Source organism: Balaenoptera acutorostrata, chromosome 3 (genome assembly GCF_949987535.1).
Source record: "Balaenoptera acutorostrata chromosome 3, mBalAcu1.1, whole genome shotgun sequence".
Classification (NCBI taxonomy): Eukaryota; Metazoa; Chordata; class Mammalia; order Artiodactyla; family Balaenopteridae; genus Balaenoptera; species Balaenoptera acutorostrata.
In genome coordinates this window covers 43,876,204-43,896,740 of record NC_080066.1, presented here as the reverse complement: position 1 = coordinate 43,896,740, position 20,537 = coordinate 43,876,204, and the positions used below count along the sequence as shown (strand labels likewise).

Sequence of the window (20,537 nt, the reverse complement as noted above, 5' to 3'; positions counted from 1 at the left end):
TATAAACAAAGTTTGCTGTTGGTATAGAGCTTTGTCCACATCTGTGTTGATAGAGCATAACATATCACCATTCCTTAAGCCCTTTAAAGCCTTTTGAATTAAACATTTTTTTCCTTTATGTTCTTAAAACTTTATGTGTGGAAATAATTTCAAATTTATAAAAAGTGGTAAAAAAACAGTACAAAGAATACCCAAATATTAGTTACTCAGGATTACACCTGTTAACATTTTACACCATTTGATTTATCATTTGCACTCTCTAGCTAAAAACCTATATACACCCACAGTGTTTCCTTTACTATCTGTCAGTAAGGTGCGTATATCCTGGCCTTTTATCCCTGAAGTGCTTCAGTCTGAATTTTCTAAGACTGGAGCTTCTCTCCTATAAATCACAGTAGGGTTAATTACTGTTTTTAGTTGTCATGTCTCTTTTAGCCTTCTTTAATATGGGACGTGTCCACAGCCTCTCTTTATCTTTTATGGCCTTAACCATTTTGAAGAACACAGTACCCCTCTCCTGTTTAATAGAACGTTTCTCATTTTTTATTTGTCTCGTGCTTCCTTGTGGTTAGATTGAGGTTTTGTGTTCCTGGTCAGAGTAATGCATAGGTAATTTTATGTCCTTCTCAGGGTATCACATCTGGAGGCACACAGTATTCATTTATCTCTACTGAGGATGTTTATTTTGATTATCTGGTCAAGGTTTTGGTAGATTTATTCCCTGAATAAATACTGCTTTTTTTCTTCCTTGTAACTTGTTAGAAGTCTGGGGGCAGACACGTTTAAGACAGTGTACATATCTTGTTACTCATCAGAATTTCCCCCTAAGCTGAGCATTCATTGAAAATTTTTGCTGGAATCAATTTCTACCATTATGATTGCAAAATGATAGTTTTACTACTTCAGCACTTTTCCCACTTTGACTGTCAGGCTTCATCATTCCACCATACATAAGAGCTCTCGCTTTTCCTCTTTCTGTCTATTGTTAATATAGATTCATGACTTCCTATTTTTTTTATTGTTTATAATTCATTACTGTTCTTAATTGGCAATTTGGTCTAAAATTGGTCCCAGATTTGGCCAGAGGAAGCTACGTCAATGTGCAGCATGGCAGCATGTCCCCATCCTTTTTTTCTGTCAAAACAAGATGTTTTGTTCCCTTATTTTCTGTCAGTTTCCTTATTTTCTGTCAAAACAAGATGTTCGAGTCTCATCTTGTACACATCCTGACCTAGACCTGGAAACAGCCATTTCTTTGAGCAGCCTTGGTTCCTTTTAGTGAAGAATGGTATCAGTGACCAAGATCTGAGCATAAGGTATGCTCATTGCTACTGGGTGTCCCTCGGTGGTGTGAGGCTTTAATGAAATTAAAAACTAGCTGCCCTGCGTTTCCAAAGGATAGACTTTGCATTTCAGACAGTGGAAAAGCTATAGCTGACTGTCAATCTTTGGTTGCTTTAGGAAATGATTATGCAAAATGACATGCCAGTTACCTGTACTCTTATATTTAAAGGCGAGAATGAAGCTAATTGCATGGATGCATATAGTATCTGAATTATACAAGGACTCACTTTGGAGTTATTCTTTTGGTACTATAATATTTACCACCGCATGGGAAGATAATACTTTGGAGTAATGCTCAGTATTTACTTAGTATTACTTACTTTCTTTGTTTCACTTTTCCCTTATGATTGTTGGGTATAAATCTTGTCATTTTGGCAAACTGGGAAATTGATTTGGGAAGACCTGTAAACCTCCTTTAAGATTCTTGAATAAAAGCTAGATATTGTTATAACTTCATCATTCTGGGATCTTGCAAGAATATCTGTACTAAATATTTATGTCTGCAAGATATAAAAATTAGCCCCAGAAATGTAACTTAATTTTGCACCTTTTAACTTTGAATATCTGATCATATAAATTATTTGAAAAATTTTTTCTTGGAAACTTCTTATTTTAAAATAATCTCGGGCTTCCCTGGTGGCGCAGTGGTTGAGAATCTGCCTGCTAATGCAGGGGGCACGGGTTCGAGCCCTGGTCTGGGAAGATCCCAAATGCCGCGGAGCGGCTGGGCCCGTGAGCCACAACTACTGAGCCTGCGCGTCTGGAGCCTGTGCCCCGCAACGGGAGGGGCCGCGATAGTGAAAGGCCCGCGCACCGCAATGAAGAGCGGTCCCCGCACCGCGATGAAGAGTGGCCCCCACTTGCCGTAACCAGGGAAAGCCCTCGTACGAACCGAAGACCCAACACAGCCAAAAATAAATAAATAAATAAAGTAGCTATAAAAAAAAAAAAAAAAATTAAAAAAAAAAATAAAATAAAATAAAATAATCTCAAATTTACAGAAAAGTTAGAAATCCCATATACCCTAAACCCAGATTCACCAACTGTTAACATTCTACCTCATTTGCTTAATCATTATCTCTCATTTTTTACCCTGAATCATTTGAGAGTAACTTGTAGACATGCTCCTTTACCCCCAATACTTCATTGTGTATTTCTTAAGAACAAGGATATTCTCTTACATAACCACAGCACAGTTACCAAAACCAGGAAAATTTTAACATTGGTGCAGTGTTAAATGTGTAAACCTCATTCAAATCTGGACACTTGTCCCGTTAATGTCCTTAATAGCAATTTGTTTTTATTGTTCAGGATCCAGCCCAGGATCACATATCGCATTTAGTTGGAAAGTCTTTTCAGTCTCCTTAATCTGGAATAGTACTTCAGCCTTTCTTTGTTTTTCATTAGTGACATTCTGGAAGAGTACAGGCCAGTTTTTTTGTGTGTGTTTGTTTTTTAATTTTTATAGAAGGCCTCTCAATTTGGGTTTGTCTGATGTTTTCTTCTGACTAGGTTGAGGTTATGGCATTTTTGTTAGGAACACTAAGTGATGCTGTGTTCTCAGTGGGTGGGATCAGAAGACATGTGATGTTAGTTCGTTTCATTATTTGTGTTGTTAACTTTTTTGATCACTTGATTCATGTGGTATGTGCCAGGTTTCTGTCTTTCCCTTTGTAATTTATAAGTGAGCAGATTATTTTTAAAAGTAAGTTTTTTTCTTTTTAAAATAATCCATCTTTATTTTTAAAAATTGGAAAACCAAAGCACAAAGTAAATTAAAATTGGCCTCAATTACTACCTAGGAATAACTACTATTAAAGTTTTGGGGTCTCCTTTTCTTTCTTTTCAAATATGTGTTTTGAGCACTTGCTACTTATTATTCTAGACAAAGGGAATATCTCAGTGAGTAAAACATGTTCTCATGGGGCTTACATTCTGGTAAATAATAATAGCTATCATTTACTTTTTAATTTATTGAGATATAATTAACATATAACATTGTATTAGTTTGAGGTATGCAACATAACGATTTGATATATGTATATATTGCAAAATGATTACCACAGTAAGTTTAGTTAACATCCATCACATATAGTTACAGATCTTTTCTTGTGATGAGAACATTTAAGATTTATTCTCTTAGCAACTTTCACATGAACAATACAGTATTGTTAACTAGTTAACTGTAGTCATCATGCTGTACAGTACATTATAACTATCATTTATTGAACAATTATTATGTGGCAATGCACTGCTGTAGGTGCTTTGCTTTTATCAATCATTTAATTCTTAAAACAACCTTATGAGGTAAGTGTGATTGTTGCTGTCTTATGGCAGAGAATTTAGTATACCCCAGGTTAAACAGCTGCACAGTGATGTGCCGTACTGTGATTCAGGCAGAGACCATCCTCTTAACTACTGTGGTATGGTAACAAGTTATAAGCCAAGTCTGAAAGTTAGAAAACAAATTAAGGTGGTGATTCTGTTGAACTCTTGGGAACAGAACTATGGCAGCATTGTTGTCTATACCTGAGATGCTTTGTACTTGCCTAGGGTTTTCTCTGACTCCTCCACTCTTACTCCGTGTAAGCAGTGACCTCTCTTGATTGGGCCTCCCTAAGGAAATTCTCTTACTTTCCCCCTCTTCCCTTTTACTGATCTGTTCTCAATGATGTGACAGTTAAAAAGAAAAAACCAAACCAAACCCTGATGGTAGCATTTGCCAATTTCAGTGGTGTAAATATACCCATAATCGTTGACTTCAAGGTATCAGTGCCACATCACTGAACACAGAATTGGCAAGAGGTGTGCTGGGAAAAGATGTGCAGTAGCACACCAGCACACACACATAACAGATAGAACAGATGTAAACCTCAAGAGCGTAGATAATAGTAAGATGTGGCAAAAGAATTAAAATGTGATGTTTCGAGTATTTATTACATCTCTTTTTAATTTATTTAATTGTAAGCTTATATCATTTACTTTTTAATAGTGGTCTTTTTAACACCTGGCTTGCAGAAATCCTGAAAATATGATGCGCTCTCGCAAGCCTGTACAGGCCAGCTCCAGCGTACCACTGCAGTTACCTTGCTGCTGACTGTGCCCTCCTTCAGGAGCCTTAGGACTGACACTGTCTTGCTATCTAAGAGATCAGCGCTATCCCTTCTTTTAACATTCCTCCCACAAAACTCCCTATCTCATTCCTCTAATCTCCATCTAACATCTTCCCTGTTTCCAAGGCCTTGTTTGCCCCACACTGTAAGTCACTCTCTCCCATCCCTCAGATGCTCTTCTCTTCCCGATTTCATTTTTTTCCCCAAATCAAGTTACTGTCCCCAGTTAAAGGAAGGCCCCAGACACAACTAGTATCTTGGGGCATGGAGAGTGTCTCAGCAAGATGGTAGGTCTAATGTAGAGAGAGAATCCTTGATCTAGAAAAGGAAGATCTATTCTTAGATTTCCAGGTTAGAAATCTAAGTGGAAATAATATATATATTTTTTTACTTATTAATAAGTACATAAAGGTGATTTCAGTACTATTAATAGAGTCCCCAAGATAGGGACTTATATACAAGTCCAAAAGTATAATTCTAAATAGTGTCTGAAGTCAGTGATAATTCTGTTGTACCGACTGTGCTATTCCTGTGTTAGGGTGCTTTGGAACTTTCCAGTTCAACAGTCCTAGTAAGTTACAGCTTATTTGTAGTTCATTCTGACTTCTTAAAACAGATTGGAACCCCTACCATATACAGGGCGCTGCACAGAGTACTGGGGAAAAATAAGAAAGAGACACTCAGGGCTGTAGGAAATACTTTGAATTTGGTCTTCAGAATCAACCTGCTGGAGCATTTCTGTTACTAGACTTGATCGCAAGTTTGACTTCATGATTTTTGGTTTTTATTATTTAGTGAAACGCTACCTGCTGCTCCATTCTGCTGCTGGCCATTAAGTTGTGGCCACAAGGTGCCATGGTTCTCTAATAGGCTTTATTGCTGCTAAAGTGGAAAGGAAAAAAAATGTTTTAAGCAATGGGAATTCTCTCCCCTATATAATGTTAAAATGGCCTGGCTTTCTCTAAATTGGATTTTCCATAATGCATCATTAAGGTTTACACAGTACTAAACCTCAGTGCTTTAAAATCTTTTGTTTATGGTTACCGCATGAATTATATAATGTTTATGATTGGGAGAATGGTAATTAGGACTGTATTTCATAGAATAAATTTAATTTAGCCAGTGACCTCAATTTTAAAAAATGTATAAAAATTGCTAGAAGAATATTTGCAAATAAAGGACGAAGATGTCTTAACTTCTAAATAGTTGCAGAGTCACGGGCAGAGTTACTGGCACAAGATTTATGTCTGATTCCATGGGCTTAAGGGAGGGGTGGATAAAGAAGAGTAGCGATTCCAGATGGTCGGGAAACACAAATTGTTGGAAGAGCGCCCCTCCCATCGTCATAGATTAAGAATATTATCCTAGGCTGAATGGTGAATATGCTTCAAGAATTCTCACATATTAGCTGTAAGAAGAGAAGGTATTATCTCCATTTATATAGTCAAGGAACCTGAGATTTAGAGGATTTAAGTAAAGTCTTTGTAGATGGAATTTAAACCCAGATTTGTCTGGAGCCCAAGCTCTTTGCACTCTACCACTTCCAGGCCAGCTCTGTTAGAGGCTCTCCATGTTTGATGGAGAATGGGTGGACTTGGCAGTGATTCTGTGGGATGTAGAGTTTAGAGAGTTATTGCTGCAAATGGAATAGAGGTTAAGGGGCATTCTGAGTATAAGGATGTAACTGTTTAATATACTTCCTCCATCCTCTCTGCCTTATTTTTAGATTTTCCTGGAATTTTTACAGAGCTTTTTTAGGGAGCTGTTTTACATTCTTTTAAAATTTTTTTTCCAAGTGAATGTACCATTATCTTGTTGGTTTACTTATTTGTCTAACCATCTCCACTAAAATGTAAGTTTAAAGAGGACAGAGATCTTATTTTCAGATTGTTTTGTATTCTCAATGCCTAGAATACTTCCTGGCACATAGGGGTTCAATCAGTGTTTATATCTGTATGAACTCACTAGAATGGGCACAGTTTAGATGATATATTTGATTTCCCCTTAAATTTGATGTTTTCTAAAGATAGGCTCCCAAGAGGAACCTTACTAATGCAAACTTGCTCTCTCTTCCCTTTTCCTAGGGCGACTGTGTTGTTACTGTACTGCTCGCTGAAGAGGACAAAGTTGAGGATGATGTAGTTTTTTACTTGGTATTTTCGGGTTCCACCCTCCATCACTGTACAAGTACTCGGAAGATCAGTTCTGATACGCTGGAGACCATTGCTCCTGGTAAGTATTTGGATGGAATCTTTACTAGCCTTTATTTATTCTGTGTTCTAGTATAGAGTAATCAGGGTGATAGAACTATTGTTAGATCTTTGTTTTAAATACACTTTAAAGTATTTTATTTCTTGCTTGTTGCACAAAAATCTGAGCCTAGCTAGAAATAATTGAAATAAAATGGTGTCATAAATTGAAAGACAGTAATTAAGATCAGCAAAAATATTAATTTATTGGAATGTAGAAGAAAACTAAAACACATTTGAAAGATAAAAGTTCATGCGGTTGCTATGGTATGACTGCATATTTGATTCTGAATATCACTGTGGCAAGAGCAAAGGTAAAATGAAGTTAGTGACACATTCCTCAGTATCCGTGAGGGAAAGACTAAAAATCTTCCGTAAAAGCCAAAGCTTCCCCAGATTAACAGATTATATAGTTCATGGTGAAATGAATACTTAATCACTATTGCATTTATCCATTTAACAGAATTAAAAGGAAAATGTTTACTTTTAAAAATTCTTTATAAAGTCATTAAGTCATTGCTATTTCCACCAGAAGCAGCTGATAACTTTGACTGTCTTTTGACCGACCCCAGGTATCTGAAGGTATATTGATTCGTGTTTGGAAATGAGCTGCTTCTTTCTTTAATTGACCTTGCTTCAAAGTTAATAATTGGTTAATTTTCATCAGAATACAAAAGAGGGCACATTTGGGGGAACCCCTAAAAATGTTGACAGTTGACAGTTGAACCATTTGCCTTTAGAGAATAAAATGGATTTAGTTCTTATTGAAACATTTCCTGTAACCAGTGATTTTATGTAACTCTGATTCCACTTTGTTGAAATAGATGGTGTAAAAAAGTATTAGTTTATCAAGCACTTTCAATATCTGGTCTTGCTGGTATTAGATCAGATGGTCAGTTTTTGGTTGCTGCTGTGCTATTTTCCATACATTATCTTCACGTCTGATGCCTACCAGATCCTGGAAGTTAAACCACATTCAAGAACTGAGATTATGACAGTTGAAAGCTGTATTTATCCTCCTACTCGGCAAAAGTGATTTTGAAAATACAGGATTTAAAGATTCTTGGCAATTTCTATGTATATTCCCCCCAAACTTTTAGGGATAGGAAATTTAGCAAGGAGTTCAGGATAGGTACTGATTTTTTCCCGAAAGAGTATTAAGTATCCTTCTTTGTAACTTAAAGCTCTAGTCTTGTTTCCTGTGAAGTATATCATGTCAGAGAGGCTGATCTGGAACTTGACGTCTGCTCCAGCGGGTGCCATCCAGTGTCACCACTGCTAAACATTTCTTATGTGTGGGTGACTGTGAGAAACAGACCCTCAGCTAGGTAGAATCAGTCAGTCCCTGACTGGGCTCTTATTAGGAAGGGAATGGAGGTAATTTATATAGACTTATTCTTTTCCTGATTTAGAAATGCTTTAGCAGTTTAAGTTTGTGTGTGTGTGTGTGTGTGTGTGTATGTGTATATGTTTGTTCTTATATATAGAGAGAGAGCGAGAAAGCGTGCAAGTAGACATAAGGAGAGTGTTTGAGGAAGGCCGGCTATTACAAGGACATAGCCCTGTGCCCTCACTGCCGTCCTCAGTCACAGGTACCAGCAGAGTCCAGCCTCCTGGTGGAGAGGGATGTGCCTGGTGGCTCGTATACCTTCTTCAATGACGAGGTACTTAAATTAGTGTGGACTGCAAGCAGTTACTCTCCTCGGGTTCACGGACCCACGGTACTTGTATGACAGCCAAGAGCTCTAGGTTTGTACCACATCCTTGTATACTGTCCCCAGCCTACTGTTTTGGAACTTTAGTTCCCATTTCTTCTCTTGCCTTTGGTCTAACAATTCTTCAGCCTGTTTCAGGCCCCCCTCTTTTCCAGCCCCACCCGTCTCTGGGTGTCCTTTGGTACTGACTGACTCTGAGTGCCCTAGACCTGTTGACTCCAGCCAACCAGAATGGGCATTGTATTCTGCTCTTTCCCTCTAGTTTGATCCGAATCCTCAGTAATCATTCCTGACCCATTTGCTTGGGGCCTGGAATCACAGTACCTGGTTTCTCCTAATTTTTCACTAATCAGCTCTCCTCCCCTCAAATTATGATCTTACCTATTTACCATATTCTTACAACTTGTCCCCTTTGCCCCCAGTTGGCCTGAATGTTCTGCTACCCACCTGAATTCAGTCAGCCTGCTGCCTGAGGCCCCTAATCACAACAGAGGTGACAAAGGATTAGAGTCCCTGAAAGGCCCTCTTGTACAAGCAGGCTGAACAAAGAGTAAGGCAGCATGTGAGACTTTGATATGTGCAGGGGTCCCAGTGAGCCTCCCTCCTTGGTGAAGTAGAACCTCTGTTAACTATTGAAACAAAGGAGATTCCTGAGTGGATCTTGCTGCTCTGGTCATCACACGTGTCATTTTTCTGTTCACTTGTCTTCTTAAGCTGCTGTCCAGATTGGCCCAGTAATTGTTGTGGAGGGATGGGTAGAGATAGGGAGACTTAACGGGGGTTAAGTTAGTTTTGAATTGCTTGTTTATATCATGGAGTTAATAGTTTCATCTAGAATTAAACTGCCTTAAATCTGCTTTGGGAGATTTCTTTGACTTGTTCTGTACTTTCCTTGAGGTCTTTACTCAGATATCACCTTCTCAGTGAGGCCTTCCGTGTCCACCTTATAAAAATATACAACTGGCTCCTCACCATGCTCCCTGTTCCCCTTCCCTGCTTTACTTTTCTCCACTGCACTTACCAACTTCGGACACATTATATATATTATTTATTTTCTACTTGCCTCTACTGCAGTGTCAGCTTCCTGAGGGCAAGGATTTGTGTCTGTTATGTTCACTGGTATATGCTAAGAAGGCTTCTGTGAATTCCTACCACTTGATGGGACTGAGTTTCTACCGTGTTGAAACTCATCCTGGTTCTCAGAAGCACCCTTCTAGAAAGGTTTTGCACACGTATGTGCATGTGTACACACACACACACATCCTTTCTTTTGAAAACTGCAAGAGGAGTCTGGCTTCTTGAGTTGACTTCTTGGCTTGGGTCAGAGGTCTGTGTTCTCTTTCCAGAGCTACCTCTGATGATTTGTGTGCATCAGTTAGCCATACTGATAGCCTCAAATTTGCTGTCTGTGGAGGGCAGTGTCCGATTAGTCAAGTTTCTTCGTGGAAAGTCTGTATTGCTTTGTGCATCCCAGTTACTGGGTAAACGTGCACGGTCTGTTTGCAGCAGCTGCGACCGGGAGGGATGTCCCTGCACCCTTTCTGCTCCTGTGTGGGGCTAGCTCCTCAGGTCCTCGTCATTTTGCTGACAATGGGAAGAAAAAGAGCTTTGTGTCTTGATCTTGCTTTTAATGTCATGTTTCATCCAGATTGCTGGCTCTGATTTTTCTTTGAGTTCTCTGCGTGTTTCACTGTCAGTGTTTTGTACTATTTTAGTTTTCACTAAAACCAGATGATTGATTGACCTTCACAGACAGCTACTCCTTGATGTTAGTCTGTAACCTTTTATGATTTGGGGGTAGGGAGATGAGACATTTCTTAATAGTCTCCTGGAAAAAAACCTCTTTGACTTCAGATACCAAGATTACAGTCCATTTTTTTCCTTTTTTCATGTTTTCTCACTCTTTTGCTTGTTTTCTGATGAGAAGCTTACAATGAATTGTGTATGTATGTTTAGTTATAAAGAAATTGTAAAGTCTTTTTAAAGTAATCTTCTCTTGCCTTAACACTATAGAAAGGCTGTAGACGTGATACAATCCTCCTTCTTTAAAAATGAAATTATGTTAAGAGTAGTAGCATCTTAGGGGACAGTTAGTTGGAGCCTTTGGAGGCTTTATCTGCCTTTAAATTGTTTGAATGTTTTAGAAGTGCACATGTTATTTTTAACATATTGAATATAGTAATTTTTAATAAAAACATATTGAAGACTTTGGAAACAATGTCCTCTCTTTTGAAAATAAACTATCTTTGTGCTAATGAACACTAAACAAAGACAAACAAGCTTTATAATAAAATACCACATTCAAAATACCTATGAATTGGCTGGTTTAAGAATATAATTTGCTGTGAAATACATCCTGAAATGAAAATATATCTCTACAGACAAAAGGTGTTGCATTTGTAATAAATGAAAATAAAACATCTCCATTCTTTTCTCTTCATATAAAACAAATCCCACCCCAAATCCCATTTTAACAAAACAGTGATTTTCCTTGAGGGATGAAGCCAAGATGTTTTCTTTAAAAGACTATAGGACTGGTAAGTAATATAAAGAAATCTGAGTATCCTTGGAAGGTAATTCTTGGGGGATATGAGGTACTGTCATGGGTTCATTTTTATTACTTAAATGAGAATTTAGACCAAGCAGACAATACTTGCAGAATGGAAAATGAGACAGGATGTTTAGTGGATGCTCATACTATTTTTGTGAAAGGCTTTGGTGCAGAATCTATCATAAAATGAAATCTTTTTTTTTTTTCAGCATGTCTGTTACTTACTTTTAGACTTCGCAGCAAGGGTTCTTGTTTGACAGGAAAACTGCAAACATTCAGTGACCCAGAATTTGACTCCGCTCTTTCGCATCTTTCTTTTCTTTCTCACTTAATCAAAGGGAAGGTACTATATAAAGTAGATTTGTCATTAAAAAGAAAGAAAAAAGTACATTTACCATGATCAGAAGTCTTTTGTGGCTTAATTAAAAACCAGTGCCTACAGCCCAGGTCTCAACAAGTAGTCCTGCAGTTAAACCATGTGTCTCTCAGTTCTTGTGAACCAAGACTCTGTTTCTAGCAGCGGACGTCCAGAGGTTGCCAAATTGAATAACACATTTGAAAAGAAGTTCTAGGCTTTTAACTGGCACAATCAGAGAATCCTGGTGCCCTCTCTCTCTGCCAAAGTAATGAGTTATCCTAAAATACTCCTACTACAAGGCTGTCTCTAGACAGACATGATTTTGTATTTTAAAAGGCTTAAATTACTGTCCCAATGCTAGTCAGTATATATAGTGGGTATCCTGGAAAAACAAACTGAGGACTAGTTGAAGGGAAGCGTATCTGCTGTCTGCTGTCCTGTTGTAATGCCTGTGTGGATACTTCATCACCTTGGAACTATGAACACAGCACTAGAATGGAGCACACACGTTGCACTGGGGCCAATATCCCCCCAAGGGCGTGAGAATTGGTTCTTAGGGGGGTTAAAAAAACTTAACTCTTTATATATAGAGCACAGATACACATGTACCAATATATGGTATATCTGTGGTATTAAAGTTTCATGGGATGGGTGTGGCAAATAGAGAGAAATGTTTAAAAAGGCTCCTTGGGGGATGACAATGAATAAAAGGTTGAGAAGCACTGCCTTAGAGTAATAAGCTGGATTACCTGGCACGTCAAATTTTTAGTGTTAATTAGCCCCTTTCTCCCCCCAGATGTATCAATACATGATTCCTGTGCCTGCCGTCTTTTCCCCCTCTGTGTAAATACTCCTATACATACAGAGATCTTTGATACCTATCGCAAATTTGCACATCTACCATTAGACCACCGAAAACTAGCAGTAGGTACATACTTCTGCACGTAATCCTATTCCTGTTAGAGTGTGGGTCTGAAGACTGAAAATTTCCTTCAACCCTGTATAGCCACTTCAAAGGGAAGAAAAAGACACCAAATTTTAAAATACTTTTGATGCCAAAATGAAGTAGTAAAAGATATAATTTTTATATTTTCCACCTTTGACCACAAATGCAGCCTTCTGGTAGGAAATGACTGAGTGGGTCTGGGCTTGGCTGGCCCAGCAAGCACTTTCAGGGTTCCTTTTTGGATAGCTGGTGAAACAAAGTCCCAATTGTTTCATTCTCAAAAGAGAAGGCCCGGATGGGATGTGTGCCACTTTTAGCCTAATAGGAAATGAAGTAATTCTTGGGTCATGCTTCAGCAGTTTTGTTTATCTGTAGCACTATTTCGTTTCCATGGGTATGGGTGCTTCATATAGTGATAAGGAGCCTGCGGAAAAGCTCTCCGACCTCAGGAGCACACACCTCCTGATGTGTGAGCTTAAAAAAGGTTTGGATTAGGTGCTTTTAAGAGGACCATCAGCAGTTAAATTTTTGTTTCCCACCTAGGTCCTCCTGGTTGTGTGTTGTTTATTCGGCATTCTTCCTCCTTCCCTTTGTTTTTTCAGTTCTACAGTGTCAGGGGCAGCATTTGCTGTGTTGGGCTTATGCAGAAGCTCTTGATAGAGTAATAGGCATCTCTTTTCCTTGAGTCACCTGAATAGGAGGATTTTAATAGGTAGTACTGATAATAAGTACCAGGTTTAGATGCCTGTTTATGCCAGGTGTCTGCTTTGTGTACAGCCATCTCTGATTTTTTTGTTTTTTGTTTTTAATAACCTGGAAGGCTGGTGATGTTCCATTTTTGTGCGCAAGCAAACAGACTTCAAGGTCAAGTGACTTTTTCAGGTTGACCCAGCCTGTTTGCAGTGGAGGTGAGATTCAAACCTGCTATCTTCTGACTCTACAGCTAGTTGTCAGCATACTTCAGTACCTCTTACAATTCACTCAGTAAGGATTTGATCTCTCTCACCCCAAAATTTACTTCATACTTCTGTTGTAATCGACTTGGACCTGATTGTAGCATATATTCAGAAGTCAATTTTAAAAAATGGAATTGAGGTTCAGGCCATGTTCCTTAACAGTTCATCTCTCTTCTTCCCCTGTCTCAATTCTCTGTGGGTATTTCCCTCAGAAGAAGCTCAGTAAAATTTTCACAACTTCCCCTTTTAAAAGGACTTGTGATTTTTATTTTCTTTTTTTGTTACCAGGAAATTGAGTGGAAGGGAAAACACCATGGAACTAGCTGAAAACCTTGTTACTCTTCTTTATGCTGCAGCTTCTGTCTTCATGTAAAAAGAAGTTAATTGTGGTTATTATGTCGAATTGGATATAGTTTCCCATCCCCATGTTTTTGCCCTGAAGATGTAGACATCGTTAATACCTTGTATTTTGTGTGTACAAAGGCAGTCATGAGACTAATGGCCCCTGAAAACAGTTGTGTCTTTAGAGCTAATTTATGGTAGTAAGAGATTTTATGTGTACAGATGCAGTGACTTCAGTTTTATTAATGGCTCCATATTACATAACCTTTGTTTTTAAAAAAACATTGATTTTTTTTTCTAGATGCTTTATCTGAAAGGTCATAGGGATTAAAAACTAATCTTGTGAACCACTTGAGCCTAATAGAAAATGTGAATGTGAGACAGTAGCCCTGCCAGCCTTGCGAGGTGGTTTTCCAGACAGTAGGGGAGGCACTTTGCTCGAGCTCAGTAGTTAATTCTTCCAATTTACTGAAAGTTTAATAAAGAGTGAGCCAGGAAACCCTCAGTTCTTCACTCCTCTTTTTTTTTTTTAAATTAATTAATTAATTTATTTATGGCTGTGTTGGGTCTTCATTTCTGTGCGAGGGCTTTCTCTAGTTGTGGCAAGCGGGGGCCACTCTTCATCGCGGTGCGCGGGCCTCTCACTATCGCGGCCTCTCTTGTTGCGGAGCACAGGCTCCAGACGCACAGGCTCAGCAATTGTGGCTCACGGGCCCAGTTGCTCCGCGGCATGTGGGATCCTCCCAGACCAGGGCTCAAACCCATGTCCCCTCCATTGGCAGGCAGATTCTCAACCACTGCGCCACCAGGGAAGCCCCTTCACTCCTCTTTTAACTCTCAGTTTTTCTTTGGAAAAGGAAGCCTATAATCATGCCAAACAAATTCCAGATTTATGGCACATTTTACTTAGGATGATTCATAGTTTCTCCTTCAGATTGTGAGTTCATGTCTAAAGGGAAAATATTGGGCTAACAATTGGATGGCTTCTCCTAGATATCTATTTCATGGCCTTTGCTGACATTCTACCTTCTCTAATACACGGTTTTGTTTTAGTTCTGCATAAATAGAGCAGACGATAGTTTGCCCATCCACCCATCCACCTTCTAAGAGATTCTGCTGAAACAGCAGAAAGAATTATGCATGCTTATGCTGCTAAGCACATGTGCACACACAGGCATGTGCACACACAGGCGTGCGCACATGTGCACAGACATACCCCTAAACCACCTTCTATTTCTCCCTCTTTGTTTTCCCCACCCCGTCCTAGCCAAGTAAAGTCATTTTAGCAATTTCAGATAGATTTCTGTGCAGATGTATTACGTCTGCACTTTCCAGTTTTGAGTTAAGGTGGTATTGCTTCACCATGGCTTTTGGCTCTGTGTGTGTGTGTGTGTGTGTGTGTGTGTGTGTGTGCATGCGTGCGCACGCGCGCGCCTGTGCAGGAGAGTGTGAGATGAAGTTGAAGATCTGGACTATGTCCTGGACCCTGTGTATATACAGGAGGTGATGTTACAGAGCAGTGATGATGTTGACTTTTAGCGACGGTGTGACTCGCTTTCTGGCTCAAGCTCTCAGGTGTCTCAGATACCTCTGCACAGGCTTGGGGAAGGAGACGAGTAAGAAAGAATAACTGTTTGGATGGATGGGGCAGTGGATGTCATTATTGTAGGTTAGTTTAATATCTCTTCTAAGACAGAGTGTGTTTAAGTTTTGAAGGTAGAATTCAATTTGGATCCCACATTATTCACATTCTCATCATTGAATTGTGAAACCTGTAAGTTTAGTTTTTATTGACATTTATTCGTATCTACCTCAAAGGACTGTCAGGAAGTTAAAAATGAGCTTAATCGTGAATAAATGGGAAATGCTATGATTACTGGTGAGATTCATGAATGAGAACCACAACATTCTTAAAGTACAGTCATCTGTCAGTATCTGCAAGGGGATTGGTTCCAGCACCCCCATGGATACCAAAATCTGCAGATGCTCAAGTCCCTTAGTTGGCCCTCTGTATCCATAGTTCTGCATCCGGAGATTCAGCCAACCATGGATCGTAAATATAGTAGTACATATATGTAGTATTGAAGAAAAAAATCCACATATAAGTGGACCCAGGCAGTTCAAACCCATCTTGTTAAAGGGTCAGCAGTAATTATCCTGACTGAAATATGTATTGCTGTGTCTGTCTGTCTATCTAGTTTGATTGGAAGTGAAATGAGCCTGTGTATGTTGTTTTGGGTGATAGTATTAAAGAATTTGAGAGGAGTCTTGTAAATTATAGCTCTTGACTTACGAGATTAGGATACTCTCCAGATTTTAAAGTGTTAGAGAAGTTGTCATTTACCTCAGGCCACATAGCTTAGGAAGTAACAAAATAGGTTTGAACCCAGGTCTCTCCTCACACGAAACATCTAGGTGTAGCCTAGTTAATATCTTCCTGAAACTGTCTCTTGCAGAGATTATTCCATCCCTTGAACTTACTCTCTGCTTCCATTTTTATGTTTTTGAAACTGTTTCTTGTTCCTGGAATCTCTTCCTAAGTTTCTGTCTCTTCCCACCTTCTGCCTGGTAAAACCCACGGGTTTGTACAGCTGGGGAAACCATAGAGCCTGCAGAGGCTGCCCTTATTCTGTACATGAAGAAATTGAGGCCTGGAGAAGCAGAGATGATCTGAGGTCATGCAACTTAGGAGTCTTATAGTCAGGATTTGAGCATAGTGTTTTCCTTCCTTTCCTGTTAGTTTTTCCATGGTACCTTTATTTCCCCTTTAAGCCTTCTTGTCTCCATGAATCTTGGGTGTAGGGGCAGACAGGAGAGCAAGGAAACTTGAGTTCAGATTCTAATTCTGCCACTTCGGAGCTTTATAACCTTGGGCAAATTACTTAACATTTTTGTGACTTGATTTCCTCATCTGGCAAATGGGGATAATAATAGTACCTACTGCTAGGGTTGTTATGAGAATTAAATAAACTGTTATTAGGAAATCACTGAGGATGGTGCCTGGCACAGAGAAATTATTAGAGAAGTGATAGATAGATAGATAGATAGATAGGTAGGTAGATGTTATTAAAGAAGTGATAGAGAGGGAGGGAGGGATAGGATAGGACTATGCATCTGAGTTCTGAGGGTTGCAGTGAAGAACCACTGCGGTTGGAGAGTTGGAGTAGGATGCCTATCAAAAAGGTCCTTCTTGACTGCCACCTTTCTTTTGCTCACCTGTGAAATTCACTGGTTCTCTCTGGCGAGTTGCGTGGTATGTGTTTCTTCAGAACCCACCCCATTTTGCAGTGATCTGCAGCTTGGTTGATTGCCACCTCATAGACTCTAAACCTCTGGAGGGCTCAGATTCACTGTGATTAACTTCTAATTACAGTGTGCTAGGCTTGGTGGATGTCCAGATGTTATTTTTGGCTGCCCCGAACAGCTCACAGGATCTTAGTTCCCCGACCAAGGATTGAACCTGGACCCCAGCAGTGAAAGCACCGAGTCCTAACCACTAGACCGCCAGGGAATTCCCCAGATGTTAGTTGTTAAATGTTACAGAACAGTTTAGAAGAACTACTTTCTGCCAGAAAAACACCCAAACCTTTATTACCTGAATCAGTTGATTTGTTTATCCTGATGTTGTTGTCTTATGTAATTAGGCTGGCTGCCCTTCAAAGAAAGATTAAGATTCTTTTTTCTAATTTCATTTCACATAGTAGATATATAAATTCGACATATTTATTGAATTGAAATACAAATATGGGTGTATACACACAGCCATGCACATGTGTGCACGCATGCATGCCAGAGGATGCTTCACTTTCCCACAGCCTTCGTGGAAGGAATTCAACTGGGAATGCAGTGGGAGCACCTTGGTGGAGTTATGCGTTTGTGTGGAGACTGATCTCGGTGGTTCATGAACCTGTTCCTCTTGCTTAATAGTCATACTGGCCTGTCATTCCAAGTATTGGGCTCCTTGCAGGTAGGGACGTAGCTGTCACCCTTCCCTCTTTATCTGTAAGCAATGTGTTACAAAACTTTCGCATCATGATATAATAGGCCATGACCTTTGGCATCAGACTTGAATTTGAATGATGGATTCTCCTTCTTCACATGTGTGTAAACTTGGGCAAATTACTTCTTGAAGTCTCAGTTTTCTCATCTGTAATGTGAGGACAATACACACCTCATAAATTTGTTGTGTAGAGAAAATGACATGTCAGATGACTGGTATGTGGTAGTTTCTTGGTTAGTAAGTATTGATACTTGTTACCATCCTCAAATTACACAGCAGGGAGAGATTTCTTTTGTCACAAAGGCTTAAGGAGGCCCCTGGGGAAAAAGTATATGTGGAAAATCTGTTATTACTCTCACTGGTCACGTGGAAAAAAATAATTGTTTTCTCTTTCAAAGACAGCAGAAAGCTTACTTTGTTCTGTGAAGTGTGAAGCCTCGGTTGGCTGTGCCCGTGGTCTGGAGAGCCAGATTCAGGGACCCTCCTCCTCATCCCGCTGCTGGGAAGCGGTCAGTGCGTGCCGGTGGGCTCAGGGGAGCCCAGGCCTCAGGTGCCTGCAGTTTATCAGGCAGAGCACCAGGGGGAGCACCTCAAACAGAAGCATCAACTTCATTTCCTTTTCTTTTTTCTCATCAGAAAGATACTTATGAAAGAAATGATGATGTTAGGAGCATAGTTCCAGCTAGTTGAGATCAGTGCCTGAAAGTTGAGGAAAAACGTGTTTTGATGAATATTCTATATCTTGGAAATACTTAGTTCTGTGAGGCTGAAAACCCAGAGAAAGTCTGATTCTCCAGGAAGGCCTCCCCACGGGAAACACTGCTGTTAAACCTTCCTGATCTTACTTGAGCAAAGCTCTCTGAGGTGACACGCAGCTTGCTGCCAGTGTCGCAGCTCGTGAGGTCTCTGCCCCTCTGGACAGTGGGCACTGCAGTCTCTGGCATGCTTGCTTCTCCTGAACCAGGTTTCTAGCCATAGCATTGTGTCATCCCTGGGTGACCTAGGTGATTTGATTGAAGTTCTCTTTACGTTACAGGAAAGAACGTGTATCTCAGAGCAGAAGTTATTTTCTAGGCCTTGAATTGCTTCATAATAGTAAAATAAAATCAAGTCGTTTTGTACTTTTCGAAGTGCTTCCTCATTTGCTCAATTGTATCGTGGTGAAAATGAGGCAGGTTCTGGGGCATCTGTACAATTCCTGCCATGTAACCTGTATGAGTGACTTTTTCCCTGTTGGGTTTTTGGATCCAGCACAGTTCGGGAGGGGTTAGACTTCCCATTGTACGCTAGGCCTTGCAAGGTCCTTCAGCTTTCATTCTTTAATTTGTTCAAATTGAACCGCTGTAGTTCAGTGTATATTGAGATTTTCAGAGACTGTTAGTACCAAACACTATGCTGCCGGCATGGTGGCAGCTGGAATACAAAGTTATTTGCTGTTTGGTAGGGGAACCAATTCATATTTGCAAATAGCAATTGTAAAAATGAGTTGGAAATGGAGTTTTAAGAAGTTTGGAAGATTGCTGTTAGAGCTCGGAGGAAGGAGAGGTTTGTTTTAGTAAGGGGAGCTTGTATGTCACGCAGGAAGAGCCGAGAAGCTCCCCCTCCCGCAGTGTCCTCCATTCAGGAGGAGGGCTCTAATCCTGTTTTCCTTGCTGCGTGTGTTTCCTTAGGTCATGACTGCTGCGAGACGGTGAAGGTGCTGCTCTGTGCTTCCAGAGAGGGCCTGCCTGTGTTTGTGGTGGCGGAAGAAGACTTCAAGTTCATCCAGGATGAGGCCTACGATGCAGCCCAGTTCCTGGCAACCAGTGCTGGAAATCAGCAGGCTCTGAACTTCACCCGTTTCCTGGATCGGTCAGGACCCCCGTCCAGGGACGTGAATTCCCTTGATGAGAAGGTTGCCCTGGCGTTCAGGCACCTGAAGCTGCCAGCGGAGTGGAATGTGTTGGGAACAGATGCAACTTCGCATGGTAAGAACTTCAGTGACCCACAGTCTCTGAATTTGGAATTCTTGTGTTTTTGGATGGGGCTGTTTTTATATGGCGATTGTCTTCACATCTGCCATGGTGGCTGAATAGATCTTGCAGTTACTGTAGTGGAGTGACCTCGGTGGCCTCTCTCCCGGGTTCTTCAGCTGAGCTGTTAGTCCTGTTCTTGCAGTGAAATGACCCCAGAGAGAGCTCGCTGTTGTCGTCGGCAGCTCCCATTTAAAGTAGAGGGTGGCCAATCAAAAAATAGGCAGAAGACCTAAATAGATATTTCTTCAAAGAAGACATACAAATGGCCGAGAAGCATGTGAAAAGCTGCTCAACATCACTAATTATTAGAGAAATGCAGATCAAACTACAATGAGGTATCACCTCACACCGGTCAGAATGGGCATCATCAGAAAATCTACAAACAACAAATGCTGGAGAAGGTGTGGAGAAAAGGGAATCCTCTTGCACTGTTGGTGGGAATGTAAATTGATACAGCCACTATGGAGAACAGTATGGAGGTTCCTTAAAATACTAAAAATAGAACTACCATACGACCCAGCAAGCCCACTACTGGGCATTTACCCAGAGAAAACCGTAACTCAAAAAGACACATGCACCCCAATGTTCATTGCAGCACTATTTACAATAACCAGGTCATGGAAGCAACCTAAATGCCCATTGACAGATGAATGTATAAAGCAGATGTGGCACATATATACAATGGAATGTTACTCAGCCATAAAAAGGAACAAAATTGGGTCATTTGTAGAGACGTGGATGGATCTGGAGACTGTCATACAGAGTGAATCAAGTCAGAAAGAGAAAAAGAAATATCGTATATTAACGCATATATGTGGAACCTGGAAAAATGGTACAGATGAACCAGTTTTCAGGGCAGAAACAGAGACACAGATGTAGAGAACAAACGTATGGACACCAAGGGGGGAAAGTGGCGGTGGTGGTGGTGTGATGAATTGGGAGATTGGG

The 20,537-nt window shown here is 40.1% G+C and overlaps 1 protein-coding gene across 11 annotated transcripts in view; it reads left to right on the top strand.

Moving 5' to 3' along the window:
- Window positions 1-20,537, top strand: part of AKAP13 (A-kinase anchoring protein 13) — a 351,713-nt gene that overhangs the window by 132,105 nt on the left and 199,071 nt on the right. For all 11 annotated transcript variants that reach the window (XM_057541952.1, XM_057541951.1, XM_057541950.1 and 8 more), the window contains exons 3-4: window positions 6,542-6,689; window positions 19,245-19,541. In XM_057541952.1, the coding sequence (XP_057397935.1) occupies window positions 6,542-6,689; window positions 19,245-19,541 (445 nt within the window). The remainder of the gene's footprint in view (window positions 1-6,541; window positions 6,690-19,244; window positions 19,542-20,537) is intronic.